We start from the raw sequence: 26263 nt of genomic DNA on the forward strand, positions 1-26263 counted from the left end.
AGACATACTTCAGTTTGATGAAAAAGAACATAGTTCGGGAATCCCTCAAAGGGCAGTTTTACATAATTCATTTGAATAAAATATACCAAGCGATATTTTAAAAAGTATGTCTTTTCATATTCTTCAGTAATATAGATGCTTACAGATGACCAAACAAGGAAAAAATTGTGTCAGTCAGTTGTGTGAAAATGTGCAGAGAAGATTATATTTGGACTTAAGTAAGCAAAACTGCTGTCATCAACCTAGCCACCCTCAAAAGTGTAACAATCCTTTCATCATTTCAGGAATACATGTAATCTTTGTAGCTTTCTCCACAGTTATATTTTAAAATTTATTTGTGTATAACTCCAAAAAACTCTAAAAAAATTTTCCTATGCCAAAAGCATGGAATCAAACAGGACAATTGTCAACAGGCACAAGAAAAATGCTCAACATAGCTAATAATTAGAGAAATGCAAATCAAAGCTACAATGAGATACCACCAAACACGGGTCAGAATGGAAATCATTTAAAAAACTACAAACAACAAATGCTGGAGAGGGTGTGGAGAAAAGGGAATCCTGCTATACTGTTGGTGGGGATGTAAATTGGTGCAGCCACTATGAAGAATAGTGGAGGTTCCTCAAAAAACTAAAAATAGAGCTGCTGTATTATCCGGCAATCCCATGGTTGGGCATATATCCGGACAAAGCTGTAATTCAAAACAATACATGCACTCCTATGTTAATAGCAGCACTATTACAATGGCCAAGACATGAAAACAACCTAAATGTTCATCGACAGATGAATGGATAAAGAACATGTGAGATATATATATATATATATAATGGAATATATATATAATGGAATATTACTCAGCCATAAAAAGAATAATGCAATTTGCAGCAACATGGATGGACCTGGAGATTACCATACTAAGTGAAATAAGTCAGATAGAGAAAGACAAATACCATATGGTATCATTTATATGTGGAATCTAAAATACGGCACAAATGAACCTATCTATGAACAAGAAACAGACTCACAGAGAACAGACTTGTGGTTGCCAAGGGGGAGAGGGGTGGGCAAAGGGATAAATCAGGAATTTGGGATTAGCAGATAGAAACTACTACATACAAAATAGATAAACAGCAAGTTCCTAAAGTGTAGCACAGGGAAATATACTCAATATCCTGTGATAAACTATATGGAAAAGAAAATGAAAAAGAATGTACATATATATATATATATATACATATATATATATATATATATATATGTATGTATGTATATAAAACTGAATCACTTTGCTGTACAGCAGAAATTCACACAACATAGTCAATCAACTATACTTCAATAAAATAAATTAAAAACAAAACAAAACAAAACAAGTCAATTGTGCTTTGCTCCATTGTCAGGCTTGGGACTACTACACCTTGGGGAAGGGATAGGTGGGCAAGGATGCCCAAAACATAGAATAAGAATGGAGAGACCAGAAGGATTAACCCTGGAAAAATCTGTGAAGTTCTATCATGATGAGCAGGAGCACACACTAATGGAAACATTTTGTTGAAGGATTACAATCTACTTAGGGTAATTTATTATCTCAGTGAGTGCATTTCAAAATTTAAGATTGTCTTTATGGTGTAAAGAAACTTCCTGTGCCTGACTAGGATTGACTATGTCATACAAAAAGCTATCACCAACTTTTAATATATAAATACATATTTTCTTGCTTTTTCAGAGAATATAAAGTGAGATAGCAGTGACTAAATAGTTCAGTCTCTACAAAACATATTTTGAAAAGGTTCATCTGCTAAATCATAGATGTGACAGAACACCAACTCTTTTTTTTTTTAATTTTCTTCCTTCTAGTTTATTTATTTATTTTTAAACATCTTTATTGGAGTATAATTGCTTTACAATCATGTATTAGTTTCTGCTTTATAACAAAGTGAATCAGCTATACATACACATATATCCACATGTCTCCTCCCTCTTGCGTCTCCCTCCCACCTCCCCTATCCCACCCCTCTAGGTGGTCACAAAGCACTGAGCTGATCTCCCTGTGCTATGCGGCTGCTTCCCACTAGCTATCTATTTTACACTAGGTAGTATATACAAGTCCATGTCACTCTCTCACTTCTCTCCAGCTCCCCCTTCCCCTTCCCTGAGTCCTCAAGTGCATGGACAATGGTTGGTGGAGGAATTCAATGGGAACAACTCAGGGAATAAACAGAAAATTGTGTCGAAGTTTCCAAAAGCACCACTGAAGAAAGGAAATCTTGATAGAGAATCTTCAATGGCCTTGGGGAATTCCCAAAGGGTTCACAATGGTTTTAAAATCATGTTGAAGATTTTGAAGTCCCATTGTTTTCTCATTTTTAACTATAATTTCAAAGTAGCAAGGTCTTTTTTTTTTTTCCTTCTCCTATACTTACACAAATGTATAAAACAATGATCGTAAAATAGTCACTCCTTACCTTTGATTCTTGAACGTTCTTGACTTTTTTCCTGCTGGAAATAAAACAAAAATAGTTCAAAATTTGTAAGTATTTTATCAACAGGCTGATATAAAATATCACTATAAATAAAGACTTGTCAAAATATTTTCTTGTACATATACCCAGGAGTTACTGTAACACAATTCTCAACTTAAAAAATACTTATGTCAAATCTTTTATCAAAGCAGTAATCATTCTTAGTGGACATAAATGTTTCTAAGAAACCAATGCATTGTAAGAATATGGATTTATAAATAAATGCCTAATAAATAATAAATAAATTATTATGCCCTAAAAAGGTCTTGGTTCATTCCATTTAATTCCAATGATGTCTTCAGAATTTGCTTTCAATGTCTCTATGTTAATCATAAAATTCTGGTGAGAAAAAAGGTTTAAAGGCAAATAGTGGATAATTCACTAAAAATTAAAAAAAAAACACAAGACATGTTTCAACAGTCTTTCCCTCAGTTTAGCTTAGAATTCACCCCTGTCTCGCTTCTCTGAGGCTAAAGTTGACAACAATTCTATTATTTATTCAAAGCTGCTTCAGTCAGACCTGTCTTTCAATTTGATATACTCCTTATTAGTTACCAGGCAACCCCAGAAGAATTAGCTTGCTTTCAAGTTTTTAAGTAGAAATTGTGCACTCTATAACTTCTCAATTCATATTCAAGCACAGTTTACTCTGTCTAAAAGTTTCAGGGTCTCAAACTAAAAATAATTTTGAAATATGTTTCTAACAAAATGTCTCACACATACACAGAGAACTGCAGAATTGTATGAATGCTAATAAATTTTGGTAAAATTTATAAACACATTAAAAAATATAAAGAACTTATTTTGCAGCAAGCACTCATCCCAGAGTCAGATTATGATAATAAAAATGCATATTGACAAATGTATATTTACTGAAACAGCCACCCTATGTATAATTCTATTAGACTAAAACTTTGTCTCTTATTCTAACCCATCCAGGCTTTGTGATTAAATTATGTACTGTCCTTTGTTAATTAATTGATTTTTTTTTCAGTTCTGATGTATTTTTAATTTAGAGTGTTTGTTGTTCATTTAAACTAAAATTTAAATATGAAATACAAATTTATGTATATTATATAAATAAATATAAATTACTTGCTTTAAAAATACATTATTTTTACATAATTTTAGGTCAAGCTGGTTTAAATTTTCCAAGTGGGTACTGAGGAAGAGAAAAATCTGTGTCTCTCTCTCTCTCCTCATCTTTTGCCATTTTTTCATTCATTTAATCATTCATTCTCTCAACAAATTTGCATAGATCACTTCTATGTGCCAGACACTGCTCCAAGTGATAAGACTATGAAGGATGAAAAAACCAACAAAAAATTATGTCCTGTTGGAACCTAATTACTACATAAATGGTAATAAATTATATTTAGAAAAAGAAATACCCTAAAAGGAGTTATTTTGTAGTGAATGACTGCAATCTTACACAGGTGTATAATGATAAATAATTTTTGAATAGAATTCTGAGTGAGATGAGATGATATAACTGGGGAAAACATGTTTTAGGAGAGAAAAACAACTGCAAACTTCCTGAGATACAGGAGGTCTTGGCATTGTCAAAAATACCAAGGAGACCTGTGTAACAGGGCAGGCTGAGTGAGGGGAGTTTTGTAGGAAGTTCAATCAAGGAGGCAACAGGGGCAGAGAGACTAGCGCTGCGGTCCCTGGTTATTTCTTTGGTTTTTGCACTGAGAGAGCTGAAAAAAACATTGAGAGTTTCTTCTCAGAGGACTAACATTATCTGAGTTACATTTCAGTAGAATCATTCTGGCTATTGAGAATAGTTTGAACAAGGGAAGGACAAAATTAGAGGGACCAGTAGAGAAGGTATTGCAGGAATCCTGGTGGGAGGTGATAATGGCTCAGAAAGGTGTGGTGCCAGTGGAGTTGGAATATCAGTTAGAGCTGGAGAGGTTTGTTGATAGAATAAGTGTTGGGTGTGAGATACAGTGCTTAAAAGGGTGATCTCAAGTGTCTAAGCCAGTAGAAGAATGGCATTACCTCTAAGATAAGGAAGATGGCCAAATAAGAAACACTTTTATCCCTTCTTGGCTTGCCTTCTGGTACTGTCCCACTTTGTTCATTTTTCTCTTGTCTGGCTACCCCTGTTCTATCTCCTGTACTGATCCTTTCTTGTCTCCTCAATTTGTAACTACTAGTTTCCTAGACACTGAGCCCTTATCTTTCTTCTATACACCTCATTCTTTTGGTGATCTTTTCTACTCTTCTGGCTTTAAGTGCCATATTTTCCTAAGGACTCTCAATTTATATCACTAGCTAATCCTCAATATTGTACTTCAGATTCAAAGATTCAGCTTCACTTATTTATTTTTTTAACATCTTTATTGGAGTATAATTGTTTTACAATGGTGTGCCAGCTTCTGCTTTATAACAAAGTGAATCAGCTATACATATACATATATCCCCATATCTCCTCCCTCTTGCATCTCCCTCCCACCCTCCCTATCCCACCCCTTTAGGTGGTCACAAAACACTGAGCTGATCTCCCTGTACTATGCAGCTGCTTCCCACTAGCTACCTATTTTACATTTGGTAGTATATATAAGTCCATGCAACTGTCTCACTTCGTCCCAGCTTACCCTTCGCCCTCCCCGTGGAATCTAAAAAGAAAAAAAGAAATGTTTATGCAGAACCTAGGGGCAGGACAGGAATAAAGACGAAGTTGTAGAGAATGGACTTGAGGACTCAGCTTTATTTTTGACATGTCTACTTGATTATCTAATAACAGCCTACCTATCATGTCTAAAACTAAACTTCTGATCTTCCCTGACTTCTTTGATCATCTTTCTCATCTTCTTCATCTCTCCATCTTCCTTGTTGTTTGGACACTTAAAGTAATCCTTCTCTGTCTCTTAAGAGTAAAGAGCCTGATATTTTCAGGGGTTTGACATTTGACTCTGATTTTACTTTGAATATGACTCTGAGGATGCAAAGTAGGATGATGGTCAAAATACCTGGAACTTATGGGAGATATTTTAACAAGTTGCATAAATTTAGAAATCACCAGCCTATGTATAAATCATCAGTACTGCATCTGGAGGACATATAATAGAGTTGAATCATCTAGAACTGAATATTGTAAACAATATATGAAAAATATAAAGTCGAATTAACCAACAAAAGAGAATGGAAGGATAGACAAATTATAGGAGAACAAACAGGAGAGCATGGAATCATGGAATACTAGGGAATATATTATGTAAGTGGGAAATTTTCAATAGTATAGAATTATTATGACTGCTTTAGCAAAATTAGATCTAAGGCAATGCCCTTCAGATGAACTGACATATATGGAATCACTGATTTAAAAATAAGCACATTTTTGATGTTATTTGGGCTTGGAAGTAAAACTGAAGTTATTCATTGAAGGAGAGGGTAATTGAGAAATATATGAAGTGGTAAAAATGGAATGAGTGAAACACAGCTGGGAGAGAAAGGTCTAGGATGGTGTGTAGCTGAAGAGTGAAGGGAGGTCCACAGAGGTACAGTGTTTCTTTTGCTCACTTGTCTTTTTGTTTTATTTTGTATAAATTTATAATATATTATTTACATAAGTGAGAATTGAGAAAGTCTAAATGATAGGAGATACATAGTAGAAATGGAGAGGATTAACATAAAAGGGAGAGATGATTAGACTAATTTTATAAGGTTATTGAAAAAGTAGATGTGATACAGAACATAAGTGGGGACAAAATTTAGTTAGAAAGGCAACCAGTTGCTCTAATGTAACCGGTGGGCATAGGAAGGCATGGTTATAAATGCAGGAGTTTTGTAGGTTTGATATGATGAATTAAACATGTTCAATCTGTGATGATTTATTTTCTTTATGTAATAGAAGAAAAGTCTGCTGAGTGGTGAAGTAGGATGGCTTGTCAGAAATTTGTGGAGATAGCGTAGATTTTAAATGCACTGGTTTTTGTGAGGTTAGTTGAGTAAAACAGCTTGGTGTTTTTGAAATCTTAACTGAGTTTTGCCATTGTAAATATATAGTGACATTTTAACTATAGTCAAATAGGCTTAGCACTCACCGATATTGTATTTTATTTTATTATTTTCTTAACACTCAATTCTCTATTTGTACAATTGTATGTAATTATAAATTACCAATGAAATATCCTTAAAAATTTTACAAATGGTAAATGTTTAAGAAGCCTGCATTTACAGAAGTTAAATTAATGATTAATTTAATTTTATGGACTGGGAAGAGTAGGAACAGACTTGTAACGTAGGAAGGTAAAAGGGATAAACTACCTCATTTATTCCTAAACATGTATTAGAACCTTGTCAGTGTAAGTGTGTGTGTGTGTGTGTGTGTGTGTGCGTATACACATATATGTATAATTTAGGATTTTCAAAGTAATAACTGTTCCAAATTGTTTCTATCACTAAAATATTGCATTGTTCACTAAGCAATAAGTATTATCCACAATTTTATTTTACAAACTATTACTTTATATTTTAAATGTTAATTTTTAAATGAGGAAATGTTAAGAGGAACACTATAATTATTTAATTATGCGATAAGTCTTAAGAGATCAGAAAATTGTTTTACCCTGTCTGCATGATACTTTTGAGAACCACTCTTACATTATGAAAACTTAGGTCTTGTCCATAATAGAAGAAGTGCCAATCTCGGTCTTGTCCATAATAGAAGAAGTGCCAATCTCTTGGTATATCTCAATTTTAATATTCTTCCAAAAGGTTTTCTGACAAAGTGGTCTTGTCTTAAAATAAGAAATATATATTTGGCTACGTATCAAAGCTAAATCAAAGCAAACGATTCATGTTTTACTTCATACCACACCATTTCTTGGAAGAACCCCAAAGTGCTATCTTTATTACATAAATAGACTACGTGAAATCCAGCTCAATAGTAGAAATGGGCAAACAGATCCTTTCAGACAGTATGTTAAAGATTAGCAAAGACAATCTGGACAGAAGTATGGATTCAGAAGAAACACATGATTGTAAGATATGATTTCTTAAATATTAAACAAAATACAACAAAATGAGTGGAACATAGCTAAGCCAGGGTAAAATTAAGTCAAGTTGGGAGCAGTAATTTTTAAAATGAGATGTGGTGGTCAGTCCTAAAATATTTAAGCAAACTAAGATATAACCAAATAACATCAATGCACAGCAACCTGTGCAGAATTTAAATGGGCAGAATGTTATCACTCTAGAAGATATTATTAAGAATGTTTCTTATCTAGTATTTGGCTTTTGGTATGACATTTATTAACATCTGATGATGGCTATATCATAAAAATGTATGTCTTATGATCAAACACTAAAACTAAATATCTGGCTATGACAACTTCAAGCATAATTTATCTTGTTTCTTCCTTCTGGCTGTGAAGCACATGCTCTCTGGGAAGAGAAGAAACCACCTGAATCCTGAGTGCATCATGTCCATCATAACAGCACTGAGTTATAATCATCAGGCTATCAGTGAATTGTCCTCCAATTCCATGTTATAAAGCTTAAATCACTTTAAGGAAAAGGCATGAAGCCTATACAGGTAATACCCATGGATACCCTTTTTTTTTTTTTTTTTTAATTGCATATGTAGGATATTAGAATAATGAGACTCCTTATATGCTCTTTGGTCAATATTAGGAATCCCACAGGCTTCCCTTCACACAGAGGGGTGTAGAATGAAACAGGTGCAGCTAGAATTAAATTGGTTCCTTAGAAAAGTAAACAGATTGTCTCTCTGTCTCACTTAATCTTTCATTGGAATACACATGATAATAACCACTCTATACTATCAATACATGAAGGAAGTAGGGGTCATCAAGGGTGTAAAATGCAAGAGTCTTCCCTCTTTTAATACAAGAGTAATGAAGAAAAGATTTCTGGGTCGCTATGGTTTTTCCTCAGCCCCATGTGACTCAGTTTGCATTTGGCCATTAATTAAAAGCTATGGTAAGCCCATGCTACCTAGATAATTAACATGATAATATTAGAAAGTTGTTGTCTTCTTAAGAAGACCCCTCTGTTTCAAACATAATGTTTCCTTTGGTTGAATTTGTGGCATAGGCTAAGAGAATATAGACTTCACCTTTTTAAAGTTAGGAGGGAGAAAAGGTATTTTTATTTATTTATTTTTCTTTGCCAATAGTTTGTAATGAAGCACATTCAAACTGTGTTTAGGTTGGTCATGTGCTGCAAAAAGTAACTTCTCTCATGGGATGTAAGACAAATCAAATTTATGGAAGAGTTTTCCAGGCATATTGAATAAAGCCCACAATGAATCAATTAACTTAAAATTTAAAAATTAACAAATGATACAACGAAGTCTGTAGTAACCAAAAGTGATGTGTCCTAGATGAAGTAATCTTCCTCCTGGTTCATATGATCCACAATTGTTCTTGAAGTAAATTGATGTCATCATTCACCAAAGGTGGCTTTATGTATATACACAGCAGTGCTATACAAGTTCAAGTAAACGTATGTAATTTTAAACTCATGACTAAAGGTCAATAGATCCTAACAGTGAAAACAGTCAATGGATGGAAAGGAAGCATATATAAATATAAATTTTGGTGGCAAACATACATAAAGCTTATTAATTTTAGAAGGCAGCCTAGTTTAAATTCCTTCTCAGAACTCTTCCCTTCTCCTCGATGTAAATAATAATTGTTTCCCAGACAAATACCAACAAACAAAATTTGTGAATTGCTAATTTGCAGTAGAGTACTCATGTTCAATATATATTTGTTTAACATTTCCATGTGCTAGGTGGTAAAAATATGAAATATTAAATGTTTTTATGATATTTATTAGAGCTATTCAGTAATATAGATTGTAAATTCATGGAAATTGGGAATAGAAGACTTTCAGTGGAGCTGGTCCACCACAGTCTTGTAACAAATCTCTTCTATGCCATTCTGATGCATGCATACCCATGAACACACTAGCTCTCTCCCCCAGGCCTTCAATGCACACACTCACGCACACACACATATGTACATACATTCCCTCAAACATATTTTGTTGGTGGCAATTTAATTATAAAATGTCTGGAAAATAAGAGATATCACAATCATAAGGCAGTGTATATAGCCTCCTAAATCTTGGGTTTATCAATGTATTTTTAATAAACTGTAATGGTGAATTTTCAGTCTTACTACGTTTAATCACAATCTTCTTATCTTTTATTTAAGATCGTTCCCTTTGGAATTTAAGCCATGTTTCTGATTTACTTTTTTAAGTTTTTTTTAAATTAATTTTTATTGGATATAGTTGCTTTACAATGTTGGATTAGTTTCTACTGTACAGCAAAGTCAATCAGCTATACGTATACATACATCCCCTCTTTTTTGGATTTCCTTCCCATTTAGGTCATCGCAGAGCATTGAGTAGAGTTCCCTGTGCTATACAGTAGGTTCTTATTAGTTATCTGTTTTATACATAGTATCAATAGTGTATATATGCCAATCCCAATCTCCCAAATCATCCCAACCTCCCTTTACCCCTTTGGTGTCCATACGTTTTTTTCTCTATGTCTGTAACTCGATTTCTGCTTTGCGAATAAGATCATCTGTACCATTTTTCTAGATTCCACATGTTTCTGATTTAATACCACCTTGCAACAAGCCCCAATCCCTATCCATTCTTTCTAAAACAACACCCCCATTACTATTTGATTTTCTTAACTTTTTGTTCATTTCTCACAGAAGTTACCACTTCCTGGGATAATATGTATTTATTTGCACATGATATGTTTCCGTTACTGGAGTATATGTCCCACACGTCTTAACTGGTATACCCACAGTGTCTAGAAGAGTATCTACAAGAGAGTGGGCACCATTCTTAATACAGTGTCTGAACTCTAGAATTTAACAGCTTAGTGAAGAAGAAACAGGTAAAACACAACCTGTGAAATAAAACGTGACATTCAATAGTGGAATTGTGTATAAAATCTAGAGGGAAAGGTCAAGGGAGCAATGCATTCTGTCTTAACTGAGGCAGGTGAAGGGAAGCTTTGTGAGTGTGGAGAACTAGGGATATACAGAGAGAAGAAGAGGTTGTAAGAATAATTACAGAATTATTAATTAAGAATAATTGCTGTAGCTGATCTCTACAGCAAAGGGAAGGAGAAGATTCTGTGTAGAAAACATAGCACGAAAGAACTTAAGGATCCATGAGGTTGCATGGTAGGACTGCAAAACTGCAGACAATGTTTGTGGTAGTGCAGAGTTGGTACGGTAAACATTAAATACAGTTGGGCAACTAGTAATTTTCAGCTTTTTATGACGTGAAACTAATTTTCTTAATTTTTTAAAGAAATGTCATCAGATATATTAATAGTCTAACAAACATATAACATATGTTACATTTGATGTCAATAGTCTAACATATATGTTTAACATGTTAAAATTTGATAAAATATTTGCTATGATATATATATTATATATATATATATATAATATATATATACATATATATTATATATATTTGAGAGAGAGAGATCTACCTCTACATAGACATTCAAAATACAAGCTATAAAAGCTATAGACTGTCAATCTACAGCTGTTTCTCTTTTGGCTTAATTTGTTGGTGTGATGTCATTAATTCCGAAGTCAAAGAATAGATATATATAACTGAATCACTTTGCTGTACACCTGAAACTAACACAACATTGTAAATCAACTATACTCCAATATAAAATAAAAAGTTAAAAAAATTGGAGTTGCTTCTCATTTTAGGTTCATATTATATTTGACATTTTTATGGGATTTTAAGGAAAAAAGATAGAGAACTTGTTATTGGATTGATGGATAGCAATATAAAACTTAGAAAGACTGCCAATTAATAACTACCATTTATTATTGAGAATACACTTTGTCAATAAACTATATCCTGCAATGAAGAAACTATAAATACTTATAGCCAGGTATCCCAGGTAACCCCAACCTAATATGAGATACTCTTGGCACAGGTAACCATGGGGCGTTTTGAGGAAGGTAAGAACAACAGTGGTCAGTAGCATGGAGTCTAAGCATCTACACACCAGTTGCCTCCCAATAGGCAGAGAGACCATTTGCAAGTGTCAATGAAAAGAAGATTGAGGCTTGAGGAATGCAAGTAGAAGAAGGAGAATTAGTAGGAGGAGGAGGAGAAGAAGGAGATGGAGAGGAAGAGGAGGGATAGGAGGAGGAGGAGGAGAAGCGGGGAGATTAAAACACTCATATCAGTTTTACTAGGTGACAAGCAATTTTTAAGTCGTTTACATATATTATCTCATCTGAGGTGACCAAAAGTCACAGCCTAGCTTCCCCTACTTGCATTTTCAAACTGTAAGTTCAGGAAGTTCTCTAGGGGGTGATGACCATGACATGTACAGAAGTATTTTCAAGCAAATATGATTACATGAGACCTGAGCCCAAACCTGAGTTAAACTGCCCTTATAAAAAGATGAGCTGCCCAACTGGGGTCTTCCTAGAATAGGTAGAAGAATATTTGATAGGATTTTCATTCATGCTTAGCCAGGTAGGTGGTAACAGCTATTGTAATATCAGCTTAATTTTCACCAAAAGGTAAGTGAGACCTATGGCATTATGTTTACAATTGTTTACTTTTTTCAACTTTATTGAGGAATAATTGACAAAAATAATTGTATATGTTTAAGGTATACAACCTGATGGTATTATAAATATTTTCAAAAACACACACAGTGTGGAATGATTACCAAAATCAAGATAATTAACACATGCATCATATTACATGGTCAATTCTTTTTGGGTGTGGTGAGAATGTTTAAGATCTCTCAGCAACTTTCATGTACAGTCATTAGTTGGTATCTGCAGGGATTGGGTTCAGGACCTCCAAGGATACCAGAATCCATGTGTGCTCAAGTTCCTTACATAAAATGGCATAGTAGAGTTGGCCCTCCATATCCATGGGCTCCACATCTGCAGATATGGAGAGACCACTGCATACAATATGGGGTTGTTATTATTAAATATAGTCAATGTACTGTATGCTTAGACCGTCAGACTTGTTCTTCTTGTAACTTCTTATGACTTCTTTTAAATTTGTACCCTTTGACCTGCATCACCCCATTTCCCTTCCCCTCAACACTTGCAACCATCATTCTATTCTTTGTTTCTATGAAATTGACTTTTTAAAAATATTCCACATACTGGTGATACTATACAGCATGTGTCTTTCTCCATCTGGCTTATTTCACTTAGCATAATGATCTCCAGTTTCATTAGTGTTGTCCCAAATGGCAGTATTTCCATTTTTTAATGGCTGAATAATACCTCATTTTCAATATCTATTCATCTGTCCATTGACACTTAGGTTGCTTCCATGTGCTGGCTATTGTCTAATGCTAAAAGAACATAAGGGTGCAGATATCTCTTCCAGATAGTAATTTCTTTTCCTTCAGATATATACCCAGAAGTGGGAATTCTCGATCATACGGTACATTTATCTTAATTTTTCTGAAGAAAAACTCTACTGTTTTCTATAATATCTGTAACAATTTACATTCCCATCGATAGTGCACTAGGGTTCCCTTTTTCCCACATCTTCTTAAACACTTGTTATCTTTTGTCTTTTTGATAGTAGCCATTATAACAGGTTGTGAGATGATATCTCATTGCACTTTTGATTTGCGTTTCCCTGATGATTAGTGATGTTGAGCACATGTTTATGTTTTAGTTAGCCATTTGGATATATTCTTTGGAAAAATGTCTATTTAGCTATTTTTCCTATTTTTAATTGGATTATTTGCTTTGTTGTTATTGAGTTGTATAAGTTATTTATATTTTAAACTAACCATTTATCAGATATATGATTTGCAAATATTTTCTCTCATTCTGTAGGTTGCCTTTTAATTTATTGATTGTTTCCTTTGCTCTGCTGAAGGTTTTTTGTTTGATGTAGTCCCACTTGTTTATTTTTGCTTTTGTTGCTTATGATTTGGAGTCATTTCCAAAAAATAAATAATTTTTTCCTATGTTTTCTTCCAGTAGTTTTACTGTTTCAGATCTTACAAGTAGGTCTTTAATCCATTTTGAGTTAATTTTTATGAGTGCTGTAAGATGGAGTTCCAGTTTTAATCTTCTGCATGTGGATACCCAGTTTTCCTAGCACCATTTACTGAAGAGGCTATCCTTTTCCCATTGCATGTTCTGGGTGCCCTTGTCAAAAATTAGCTGACCTTGTATGTGTGGTTGATTAATGGGCTCTTGATTCTGTTCCACTGGTCTACGTGCTTCCTTTTATGCCAGTACCATATTGCTTTGATTACCTAAGTTTGAAATATAGTTTGAAATTAGGTGTGAAGCCTCCTGCTTTGTTCTTTCTTCTCCAGATTATTATGGCTCTTTGGGGTCTTTCATGGTTTCATTCAAATGTCAGGATAGATTTTTTTTTCCATTGGTGAAAAATGTCATTGGAATTACAGGTATTGAATCTGTTATCTCATTGGGTAATATGGACATTTTCACAATATTAATTCTTCTAATTCAAGAACGTGGGGTATCTTTCCATTTATTTGTATCTTCTTCAATTTCTTTCATCTATATCTCATAGTTTTCAGTGCATAGGTGTTTCACTTCCTTGGTTAAGTTTATTGTTTTTGATGCTATTGTAAATGGGATTGCAAGGTTTCTGTTGAGGAATCAGATGATAGCCTTTCTCTTTGGGGTTCCCTTGTATTTGATGAGTCTTTTTTTTTTCTCTTACTGCTTTCAAAATTCTTTCTCCGTGTTTGATTTTTGAGGGTTTGATTATAACGTGTCTTGGTGAAGATCTCTGGGTTGAATCTATTTGGGGATGTTTGACCTTCATGTACCTGGATGGCTGTATCTCTTCCCAGATCTGGAAAGCTTTCAGCCATATTTCTTTAAATAAGTTTTCCGTCCTTTTCTCCCTCTCCCTTTTCCTTCTGGGACTTCCATAATGCAAATATTGTTTTTCTTAATGGTGTCCCATAATTCACCTAAGCTTTCTTCACTCTTTTTCATTCTTATTTTTTTTCTCATCTGATTCAATAATATCAAGAGATCTGTCTTCAAATTCACATATTCTTTTCTAATGCTTGATAGAGCCTGGTATTTAAGCTCTCTGTTTCCTTTTTCATTTTTAGTCACTGTTTTGTTTTGTTTTGTTTTGTTTTCAGCTCCAGATGTCTGGTCAGTTCTTTTTTTTTTTTTTTTAATTTAATTAATTAATTAATTAATTAATTTATGGCTGTGTTGGGTCTTCGTTTCTGTGCGAGGGCTTCCTCTAGTTGTGGCAAGCGGGGGCCACTCTTCATCGCGGTGCGTGGGCCTCTCACTATCGTGGCCTCTCTTGTTGTGGAGTACAGGCTCCAGACGTGCAGGCTCAGTAATTGTGGCTCAGGGGCCCAGCTGCTCCGTGGCCCTGGTCTGGGAAGATCCCACATGCCGTGGTCAGTTCTTTTTTTTATGATTTCTATCTCTGTGTTGAACTTCTCGTTTTGTTCATGCATTCTTTTACTAGTTCATTGACTCCTTTGTCTGTGTTCCCTTAAATCTCACTGAGTTTTCCTTAAAATAATTATTTTGAATCAGTTTTTAGGTATCTTGCAGATCTCCATTTATCTGAGGTCAGTTACTGGAAAATTATTGTGTGCCTTTAGTGGTGTCATGTTTCCTTGCTTTTTCATGTTTCTATTGGCCTTACATTGATGTCTGCTTATTTGATGGAGCAGTCATCTCTTCCAGACTTTTCAGACTGGATTTAATGTGGAAATATTTTCACCTGAAGGTATCTACAAGAGTGCTGGCTGGGTGAGGTGCAGTGTCTTTGGTTCCAGGGAGGTCACATGAAACTCCATCAGTCTAGGTTAATGTTGGCAAAGAGAGTGGGTGGTCTTCTGTGGCTGAGACTACGGAGGTTCTGTGAGTGGCTGTGGCAGCTAGAGCTATTGCAGTCCGCAGAGGTGAAGGCTGTTAGAGTCCTTCTATTCTTTTTTGCCTGTTGGAGGATGTTCTCACCAAGAGATCCCTCTTGGTGCCAGGTCTGACACATTACTCTCAGAATAGCAGTGGAGCCAGGACCCTGGGATCAGGTGCACATTGAACTTCCACAGTGCCTGGATCCTGGGGCACAGATGCACTTGCAGCAGTGGTGGTGTCAGTGTCTGAGTTGCAGGAGTGTGAAAATCTCCTGTGGAACTCGGGTCTGGGTCTCTGGGGCTCACTGCAGTGACTCAGGCTGCAGAGGATGGGAGAGGATGCAGCAGTAGCAAGGCCGTGGGTTGATAGAGTGCAGTAGCTGCATGCTCTTAGGGTGGAGGATCAAAGTCCTGACTCTAGTCCCAGGAGGGATTGCAAAACAGCAGCAACTCAGCGCCAGTGATAGCAAGCAAGTCAAAGTCACAACTTAGAACTCTGGGCACAGATCCGTAGCAGTGCAGCCTGGTGATGGTGGGTCAAAGCTGAAACATGACCTGGGGCAGTCACAGAACAGCAGCAGCTTGGACCCAGTGATGGTGGGACAAAGTTGCAACTTAGAAGCCCAGTGGCCACACAGAGCTACAGCAGTGCAGCCACAGTGATGGTGGATCAAAGCCTTGACTTAGAACTTGGGCAGCGGGTGGGGGCAGAGCAGCAGCAGCTCTGGTCCTATAGATAGTGAGGCACTGTGGTGTTCCAATCCTGGAGAGCAGGGCAAAGCAGTGAGGCAGTGAGTGGGGCCCCTGTGTGTAGGTTTCACTACAGACATCTCTAGCGCCAGAGGAGATGAAGAGGCAGGAACTCTGGGCAGCTCCATCAGCTGGGTTTAGTGTTCGTGAAGACTGTGGAGGTCTTCAGTAGCAAAGGCTGCAAACATCCATGGCAGTGAGGCTTGCATGGGATAAAATACCTCCAAGGGATACCTCTTGGTGCTGAGCTGCTCTGGAATGGGGTAAAGGATGATGCAGGTAAAATGTTCCCTATGTTTTTCTGTGCAGTGATCCTGAAATTTTTAGCTTCACAGGATTTCTGCTGCCCTTTATTATGATCCAGAACTTTCCCAGAGCTACTTTCATCAGTTTGCAGTTGTTATTTATTGGTTTTGTTGTGTTCCTGGGAGAGACTACCTCTAGCCCTCCATCTTCCTGACAGAACCTACTGTTTACAATCGTTGTCAAAGTCTCTTCCCTCAAAAAACTTACAATATACACTAAGGACTGAAACATATGCAGATATAAAAAAAGTAAAATCCCAGGATAGGTTACAGATGACATTCAATAACATATTACAGACAAGATACAATTTGGGTGGTCAGTAATTCATCTGATCTACCCACTGCTGTTAATATTGTTTTCACCCCCTTTAGGAAATGCATTTAGTAGTATACACATACATATTTAAATCTGACAATTAAAACCTTATTGAATCTATAAGCATGTTATTTTCTTTCTTTTTTTTTTTTAATCGATCTTTATTGGAGTATAATTGCTTCACAATACTGTGTTAGTATCTGTTGTACAACAAAGTGAATCAGCCATATGCATACATATATCCCCATATCCCCTCCTTCATGAGCCTCCCTCCCACCCTCCCTATCCCACCTCTCTAGGTCATCTCAAAGCACTGAGCTGATCTCCCTGTGCTCTGCTGTTGCTTCCCACTACTTCCCCAACATGGGAAAGGAAATTGTCACCCAAGTCCAGGAAGCAAAGAGAGTCCTATACAGAATAAATCCTAGGAGAAACACACCAAAACACATATTAATCAAGCTAACAAAAATTAAATTCAAAGAAAAAATATTAAAAGTGTCAAGGGAAACACAAAAAAAATAATATACAAAGAATCCCCATAAGGTTGTCAGCTGATTTTTCAGCAGAAACTCTGCAGGCTAGAAGGGAGTGGCAGGATATACTTAAAGTTATGAAAGAGAAAAACCTACAACCAAGATTACTCTAACCAGCAAGGATCTCATTCAGATTCGATGGAGAAATCAAAAGCTTTTCAGACAAGCAAAAGCTAAGAGAATTCAGTAACACCAAACCAGCTTTACAACAAATGCTAAAGAAACTTCTCTAGGCAGGAAACACAAGAGAAGAAAAAGACACACAAAAACAAACCCAAAACAATTAAGAAAATGGTAATAGGAGCATATATATCAATAATAACCTTGAATGTAAATGGATTAAATCCCCCAGCCAAAAGACACATACTGGCTGAATGGATACAAAAACAAGACCCATATATATGCTGTCTACAAGAGACGCACTTCAGACCGAGGGACACGTACAGACTGAAAGTGAGGGGGTGGAAAAAGATATTCCATGCAAATGGAAATCAAAAGAAAGCTGGAGTATCAATACTCATATCAGATAAAATAGACTTTAAAATAAAGACTGTTTTAAGAGATAAGGAAGGACACTACATAATGATCAAGGGATCAATCCAAGAAGAAGATATAACAATTAAAATTGTTTATGCACTCAACATAGGAGTACCTCAATACATAAGGCAAATGTTAACAACCATGAAATAGGAAATTAACAGTAATGCAATAATAGTAGGGGACTTTAACAACCCACTTACACCAATGGACAGATCATCCAAACAAAATAAAGAAGGAAACACAAGCTTTAAAAGACACAATAGACCAGACAGATTTAATTGATATTTATAGAACATTCCACCCGAAAGTGGCAGAATACACTTTCTTTTCAAGGGCACATGGAACAGTCTCCAGGGTAGATCACACCTTGGGCCACAAATCAAGCCTTGGAAAATTTAAGAAAATTGAAATTGTATCAAGCATCTTTTCTGACCAGAGTGTTATGAGATTGGAAATCAATTACAGGAAAAAAACCCTGTAAAAACCACAAATACGTGGAGGCTAAACAGTGTGCTACTAAATAACCAAGAGATCACTGAAGAAATCAAAGAAGAAATTAAAAAGTACATAGAAACAAATGACAATGAAAACACAACAACCCCAAACCTATGGGATGCAGCAAAAGCAGCTCTAAGATGGAAGTTTATAGCAATTCAATCTCACCTCAAGAAACAAGAAAAATCTCAAATAAACAGTCTAACCCTACACCTAAAGCAACTAGAGAAAGAAGAACAAAGAAAACCCAAAGTCAATAGAAGGAAAGAAATCATAAAGATCAGAGCAGAAATAAATGAAATAGAAACAAAGTAAACAATAACAAAGATCAATAAAACTAAAAGCTGGCTCTTTGAGAAGATCAACAAAATTGATAAACCCTTAGCCAGACTCATCAAGAAAAAAAGGAAGAGGATACAAATCAATACAATTAGAAATGAAAAAGGAGAAATCACAACTGACACCACAGAAATACAAAGGATTATAAGAGACTACTACAAACAGCTATATGCCAATAAAATGGACAGCGATGAAGAAATGGACAGATTCTTGGTGAGGTGTAATTGTCCAAGACTGAACCAGGAAGAATTAGAAAATATAAACAGACCTATCACAAGTAATGAAATTGAAACTGTAATTAAAAATCTTCCAACAAACAAAAGTCCAGGACCAGATGGCTTCAGAGGTGAAATTTATCACACATGTAGAGAAGAGCTAAAACCGATTCTTCTCAAACTCTTCCAAAAAATTGAAGAGGGAGAAACACTCCCAAATTCATTCTACGAAGCCACCATCACCCTGATACCAAAACCAGAAAAAGATATCACAAAAAAGAAAATTATAGGCCAATAACACTGATGAACATAGATACAATAATCCTGAACAAATACTAGCAAACAGAATCCAACAACATATTAAAAGGATCATACACCATGATCAAGTGAGATTTATCCAAGGGATGCAAGGATTTTCGATATATGCAAATTAATCAATGTGATACACCACATTAATAAATTAAGGAATAAAAACCATATGATCCTCTCAATAGAGGCAGAAAAAGCTTTTGACAAAATTCAACACCCATTTATGATTAAAAAAACTCTCCAGAAATGGGCATAGAGGGAACCTACCTCAACATAATAAAGGCCATATATGACAAACCCACAGAAAAAATCATACTCAATGGTCAAAAACTGAAAGCATTTCCACTAATACTTGTCAGGAAAAAGATAAGGGTGTCTACTCTCACCACTCTTATTCAGCATAGTTTTGGAAGTCTTACCCACGGCAATCAGAGAAAAAAGAAATAAAAGGGATACAAATTGGAAAAGAAGAAGTAAAACAGTCACTGTTTGCAGATGACTTGACACTATATATAGAATATCCTAAAAATGCCACCAGAAAACTACTAGAACTAATCAATGAATTTGGTAAGTTTGCAGGATACAAAATTAATGCACAGAAATCTCTGGCATTCCTATACACTAACAACGAAAAATCAGAAGGAGAAATAATCCTATTTACCATCATAACAAAAAGAATAAAATACCTAGGAATAAAGCTACCTAAGGAAGCAAAAGACTTGTACTGAGAAAACTATAAAACACTCATGAAAGAAATCAAAGATGACATAAACAGATGGAGAAATATACCATGTTCTTGGATTGGAAGAATCAATATTGTGAAAACGACTATACTATCCAAAGAAATCTATAGATTCAATGCAATCCCTATCAAACTACCAATGGCAATCTTCACAGAATTAGAATAAAAAATTTTACAATTTGTATGGAAACAGAAAAGACCCTGAATAGCCAAAGCAATCTTTTTTTTTTTAAACATCTTTATTGGAGTATAATTGCTTTACAGTCGTGTGTTAGTTTCTGCTTTACAACAAAGTGAATCAGCTAAACATATACATATATCCCCATATCTCTTCCTGCCAAAGCAATCTTGAGAAAGAAAAACGGAGCTGGAGGAATCAGGCGCCCCGACTTGAAACTATACTACAAAGCTCCAGTAATCAAGACAGTATGGTACTGGTACAAAAACAGAAACATAGATCAATGGTACAGGATAGAAAGCCCAGAGATAAACCCATGCACATATGTCACCTAATTTATGACAAAGCAGGCAAGAACACACAATGGAGAAAAGACAGCCTCTTCAATAAGTGGTGCTGGGAAAACTGGACAGCTACATGTAAAAGAATGAAATTAGAACACTACCTAACACCATACACAAAAATAAACTCCAAATGGATTAAAGACCTAAATGTAAGACCAGACACTATAAAACTCTTAGAGGAAAACATAGGAAAAACACTCTTTGACAGAAACCACAGCAATATCTTTTTAAGCATATTATTTTCTTTTCACACCTTTTATGGGTTTCAACAGAATACTTTCAGTGCAGCTCAAGCCCCCAGCTGGAGTGAGCTGGCTGATTATATATTCTTGCTCATGTATTTCTCTACCTACTGTATTCCAAGATCACAAGGATTTATGGATTACAATCTAAGGGCATTACAGCTTCACAACACTGTTCCTTTCAAAGGGTTGAAAGGTAAACTTCTCAGTACAGGAGTTCATGGAACATTTGTAGTACTGGAAAGATCAGAGATGTTTCTTTGGTTTCTAAGGATTTTAACACTGCAGTCTCTTACTCTCTTTTGAATCAGATCAGGATTAACAGGGAGCAGTGCCTAAACATGATTTTGCAGATCAAAACACCTAAGCATCTTAATGCAATTACTAGAAGACAAAGGCAAATAGACAACATAAACCATGGGAGATAATTATAATTTTAAAATAAGCATGATGGGCATATTTAAGAAAATGTTTTAGTAAATGAAATGAGAACAAGTAATCATAGATAAAAACTAAGTAGAAATATTAATCATGAACAGTATAATAGTTGAAACAATAAAATGAGAAATGAAATAAATTGCAGGAAGAATGAAGCAGAATGACTAGCAAAGTATAAGTGAGATAAGACAAAGAATCCTGGAAAGAGTGTTAGAAAAGAAGTCAGTGATGTTACGTGATACGAGGCTTCTAATTAGTAGTGCCTTCAACTGTTAATAGGGATTCCAGGAAAATAGAAACCTAAAAACGGAAGTAAGAAAGAGTAGAAGAAATAGTGGAAATACATTATCCACACTATGTAATTAATCTAGAATCAAAACAGTTTATAATGTATCAATTAAGATATAAGAAAACAAATTATAACCACTTGCATAGAGTGAAATATAAAGAGATCAGTGACATATGTATAATATATGTATATATTACATATACTGTACATATATATTTAAATTCCAGAAAGGAAGAGTAAATTACAATAAAAAAATAATTATATTGACATCAGACTTCTCAATAGCAACATACTTATAATAAGACAATGAAATGTTTAAATTACTAAAATTTATTTTTTAACATTTATATGTGAGTTCATAATAAAATATCTTTAGGCATAAGGGTGGAAAAAATAAATAGGGTTTCAATATTTTGGGCTGTCAATAATTCAGCAGAGTTCTTCACTGTTGCAGTGTGACTTTTTCCCCTTTCACTTTGAAAGTCACTCTTTGAGAAAATATTTCATTAAGATGAGAAAAAAGACTCCAGAAGAATTTGACAAGGAAATAACTTCATGACAACAAGTATATAATTGCCTAAATAACAAGGACAAAAAAAGAAAAAGAAAAGAAAACTAGTTGCATATTAGGTAAAGGCACAGATGTAGACTATCAACTTGTTCTGTTTTGGGAGGACAGACAGTAGAATACAAAGGGATTTAAGTCTAACCTAAGTGAAATATGTGTTGTTCTATGGGTAGATATAAATGTTAAGGAAGTTAATAAATCATAAATAGAATATAAACCTGAGTTTTAAGTATAGATTTTATATGATAATGAGAAAACCAAACTATAACATTTAAACCAATTAAAGGAAATTATACCTATACAATGAAAGGAAGAAACAAGACAAATAGAACATAAAAGTACAGTAAAACACATATGAAATATAAATGGAAGATGTTGAAAACAAAACCAAATGTAAGAGTAATAATAGTTATTAAAAACCGTTTAAATTCACCATTTAAAACTCTGATGGGTCAAAAAATAAGATCTATCAACATGTTGTCTTCAAGAAGCACTTAAAAGAACAGAAATGTATATCTATATCAATCAATCTATCTATCTATTCCAAATAAGAACAAAGATATTTGGCATAGCAATACTCGAATCTGAGATAAAATGTAGGTAAAAAATATGCAAACATGGTGAAGGAATTAGAGAGAAAATATAGTCTTACTAAGAAGCATAAAATAAGAAGATATAACCATCACCAACATACATTCATCTAATAGACTTAAACTGAATTAATATATAAATTAATTATATTAAATAATGATTCAATAGAAATATAAGTAGATATATCTACAAATAAACCTACAAGTGGTGTTGTGGTTTTTAACAACCTCTCAGAAACTGAAAATTCAAGCAAAGAGTAATCTGAGCTATGAATTCTAAAGAGAATCAGCTCAAGCTATTAGGTAAAGAATCCTATACTAAATGAAGAAAAAAATGTATTGTTTAAAGCACATATGTAACATTTATAATACCTGAATGTATATTAGGCCATAAAGGGAACTTCATTAAAGCCATTAGGAAAATTATACATATAATTTTATCAAATAATATTCAGTAATGTTAGAATAGTAACAAAATGATGCCGAAATTAGCACCCTATATCCAGAAACTAAATAATGGATTACTAAACAATCCTTTGATTAAAAAGGAAACCATAAAGTAATTCTGACATATTTAGATTGAAGCAAAGGAAAGCACTGCATGACAAAATTCATGGAGCTCTACAAAAACAACTTTCATGGGAAATTTATAGCTTTAATTATCAGGGAACAAGAAAGTTTAGAAAATTCAAACTATGCATTCAACTTAAGAGATTAAAAGATAGTAACAACATAAACAAAAATAAACAAAAAGGATAGGTATCAAGGAAATAGAGAACAAAAAGAAATGAAGAATATAAACAAAGTTTAAACTGGGACTTTCATTTTGTTAAGATTAATAAGACAAACCTTTTGCAAGACTGATTTAAAAAGTACAGATAGAATGTAAAGAAAATGTGGTATGAAAAAAGTTGGACATACAGACAACAGGCATTTAATGTAAAGGGTATTTAAGCACTATATTCTAAAAGTCTTATCTAATAATCTTGTAAATGTAAATGATGTAAATGATATATTTCTGAAAAGGTACAAAATATCAAAATGGCATAAGAAGAAAAAAGAAAACATGCATAGGTAAGTAAAATCTTAAAAAACAACACAAAAACAAAACAAAACAACAGAAATGCCTAAAATTGCCAAGAAAAATCTATCTTTCCAAATACCAAGACCCAAATACTTTAGCAGATAAATTATATTGTATATTTAGGGAATAAATGTTTTGTATATTAGAAAAAAAAAATTCAAGAAAAAATAAAATTACAAAAGACACACTACTGTTTGTGTGAGACCAGAGCAATAAAGTAGGAATAATCCCCTGCAAACCGCATATTATAAATGCTTAGAAATTCTCATAAGTTCCTTAAAGGAATAGGGTGGGAGAATGACCATCACAGCATTGTTTGTGTTAAAAGGTATTGGTGGCAATTGATGTGGTGATCACTAGGAGAACTGATTTGTAAAGATTGGGGATTCAACAGATAGAAGCAATAATCAAATGGCATGGAAAGATCTGAAAAATAGAGTACTGAGTGAAAAATTAATCAATAGAATGAGAACAAAAGCAGTGCTGTTGATGTGAATTCAAACCACAAAAGCACAAGAAAATACAGTTTTAAAAGTCTACATACACATAAAACTTAGTCATCATGAGGTAGGAGATAGATGGGCCTCTGGGCTGGACAGCTGGTGTTTGTCAAGTGGAGTAACACTGAAGCTTTGTTCTCACCCAGACACGCCAAGGACAAAGCCAGTGGCAGAAGCTGAGCTCTGCTGAAGTAAAGAGATAAGGTGCCCACCCTGAGGTCAAGGAAAACTTCCCCAACTGCACATGCACAGGAAAGCTCCTTGGGGTCAAAAAGGGAGGGGCTGCCACCCCATAATATGTGTGGACATGCACCCACAGGTGATTTAAATCACCTCTTCACGGCGCTCCTCATTCAGGCGCCCGCCCTCCTCTCTGGGTGTGTATTTCTGTTTTAAGTAAATAAACTGTTTCTCTGTGTGTTCTCCCATAAGTTGTGCTGAGTCTCTAATAATAAACTTTGTACCTGTTTTGCAGTTTTTCCTCCTTGGAACATTTTTGCTTTCAAACGGGATAAGAATCAGGGAACTTGGCTTCTAGCCTCTAGCCCCTGGCAGACTGGCAGCTAGGTTCAATCCCTGGACAGGGGAATAAGAACCTTGTTCACGACTACTGTCCCTCCGAGAACAATCAAACAAATTAAAAAGGCTGAAATAATGGAAAGAGTTAGAGGATGAGGATAAAAAGAATCGATGGAATGGTGGATAAATGATTGGTAGATGCATAGATGATAGATACATACATACATACACTCACAGATACATACACATATACACACATACACATAGACATAGATAAAAATAAAATAGATAATTCATGTCACCAGTTGATAACAGGTACTTAACATGCCTTAATTAACTGTCTTGTATGGAATTCAAACAGGAGAGATACATATATATATATCTATATATCTATACAAATTTTCTAAAATAACATTTTTGTCAAATAGAAGCAACAAGGGAATGTGCCGTTTCTAGGCTGAGCTCTAGCTGGGGAGAAGATAATTCCCTTCGTATCTGTAACATTAGGCATGTCCTCATAAAGATTTGGATTGCAGGTTTATACTACTGATATGACCATAAAAACTCAAGAAATAAACTTAAAATATCTGTACTTTGGTAGTGCTTTAAGGTCATTTACAGCCGAGAGGTTTTCATATCTGGAGACTTGTGTTCTTGACTCATGATTTCCAAGGTTCTCAGGGACAGGAATGAAGAGAACACAGCCTCAGAAGCCGAAAGGACAATTACAGCACATGCGAATGTCAGGGGAGGCGGCAGTGGGCCAGCTATGCTGCCCCACGTTTCAAACACCGAGATTACTGCATGTGGAACATGAAGAGATTAGAATGTTCACAGATTCAGAGAATGAGGCACATCTAAGTAAGTTGTGAGACCCTTTTAAACGCACAACTAAGATAGTTCAAAATAACCTAACTAGTTATTAACACGCTGAACAGCACCAAGCTGAACAATTAGACTGAAAGACAAATCTGAACAGGTCAACCAAAGAACCTGGAATCAACACAGGTGACTGTCACCGGACCATCAGAAATACTATTGTTTGAGGACATTTCTAGAGTCATTTGTGAATATCAGCTACACTTGGATATGCAGATATCCTGTGAGATGGAAACCCACTTTTGATAATGTATCCTAGAGTAATTTCTGCATTTGTGCTCTTGGAAAAATGTATAAGAATGCTCCCAAGCAACACAGTTTGTAATAAAAATTTGAAACACTTCACATGGCGAGTATGGCATATTTACAAGCGAGGATTAATTATAGAGGAAATAAATAAATTGAAGCTATTGGAATCATAATGAATAAATAAAATATTATAATTTATAACATTTTATAATATGTAAATCACTATTTATTGTTTGTCATCATATCCATATGTATTAAACTTACAAAGAATATAATGGGAGTGATTAACACAAAATTCAAGAAGAACATTTTCTTTTAAAGAGGTGGTCAAGTAAGAAATATGGTTGGGAAGAGATACAGAGGGGCTTAAAGAATATTTTCAATATCTTATTTCTTACTTTGGTATTGGA

General features: G+C 34.7%; 1 protein-coding gene across 3 annotated transcripts in view; it reads right to left on the reverse strand.

Annotated features, from left to right (window-relative positions):
• Positions 1-26263, reverse strand: part of FSTL5 (follistatin like 5) — a 706899-nt gene that overhangs the window by 631370 nt on the left and 49266 nt on the right. For 2 of the 3 annotated variants that reach the window (XM_068542031.1, XM_068542030.1), the window contains exon 2: positions 2463-2493. In XM_068542031.1, coding sequence (XP_068398132.1) covers positions 2463-2493 — 31 coding nt within the window. Of the gene's footprint in view, positions 1-2462; positions 2497-26263 lie in introns of all 3 variants that reach the window. The other variant, XM_068542029.1, reaches the window with a different exon arrangement.

The sequence above is a fragment of the Eschrichtius robustus genome, chromosome 4 (genome assembly GCF_028021215.1).
Source record: "Eschrichtius robustus isolate mEscRob2 chromosome 4, mEscRob2.pri, whole genome shotgun sequence".
NCBI lineage: Eukaryota > Metazoa > Chordata > Mammalia > Artiodactyla > Eschrichtiidae > Eschrichtius > Eschrichtius robustus.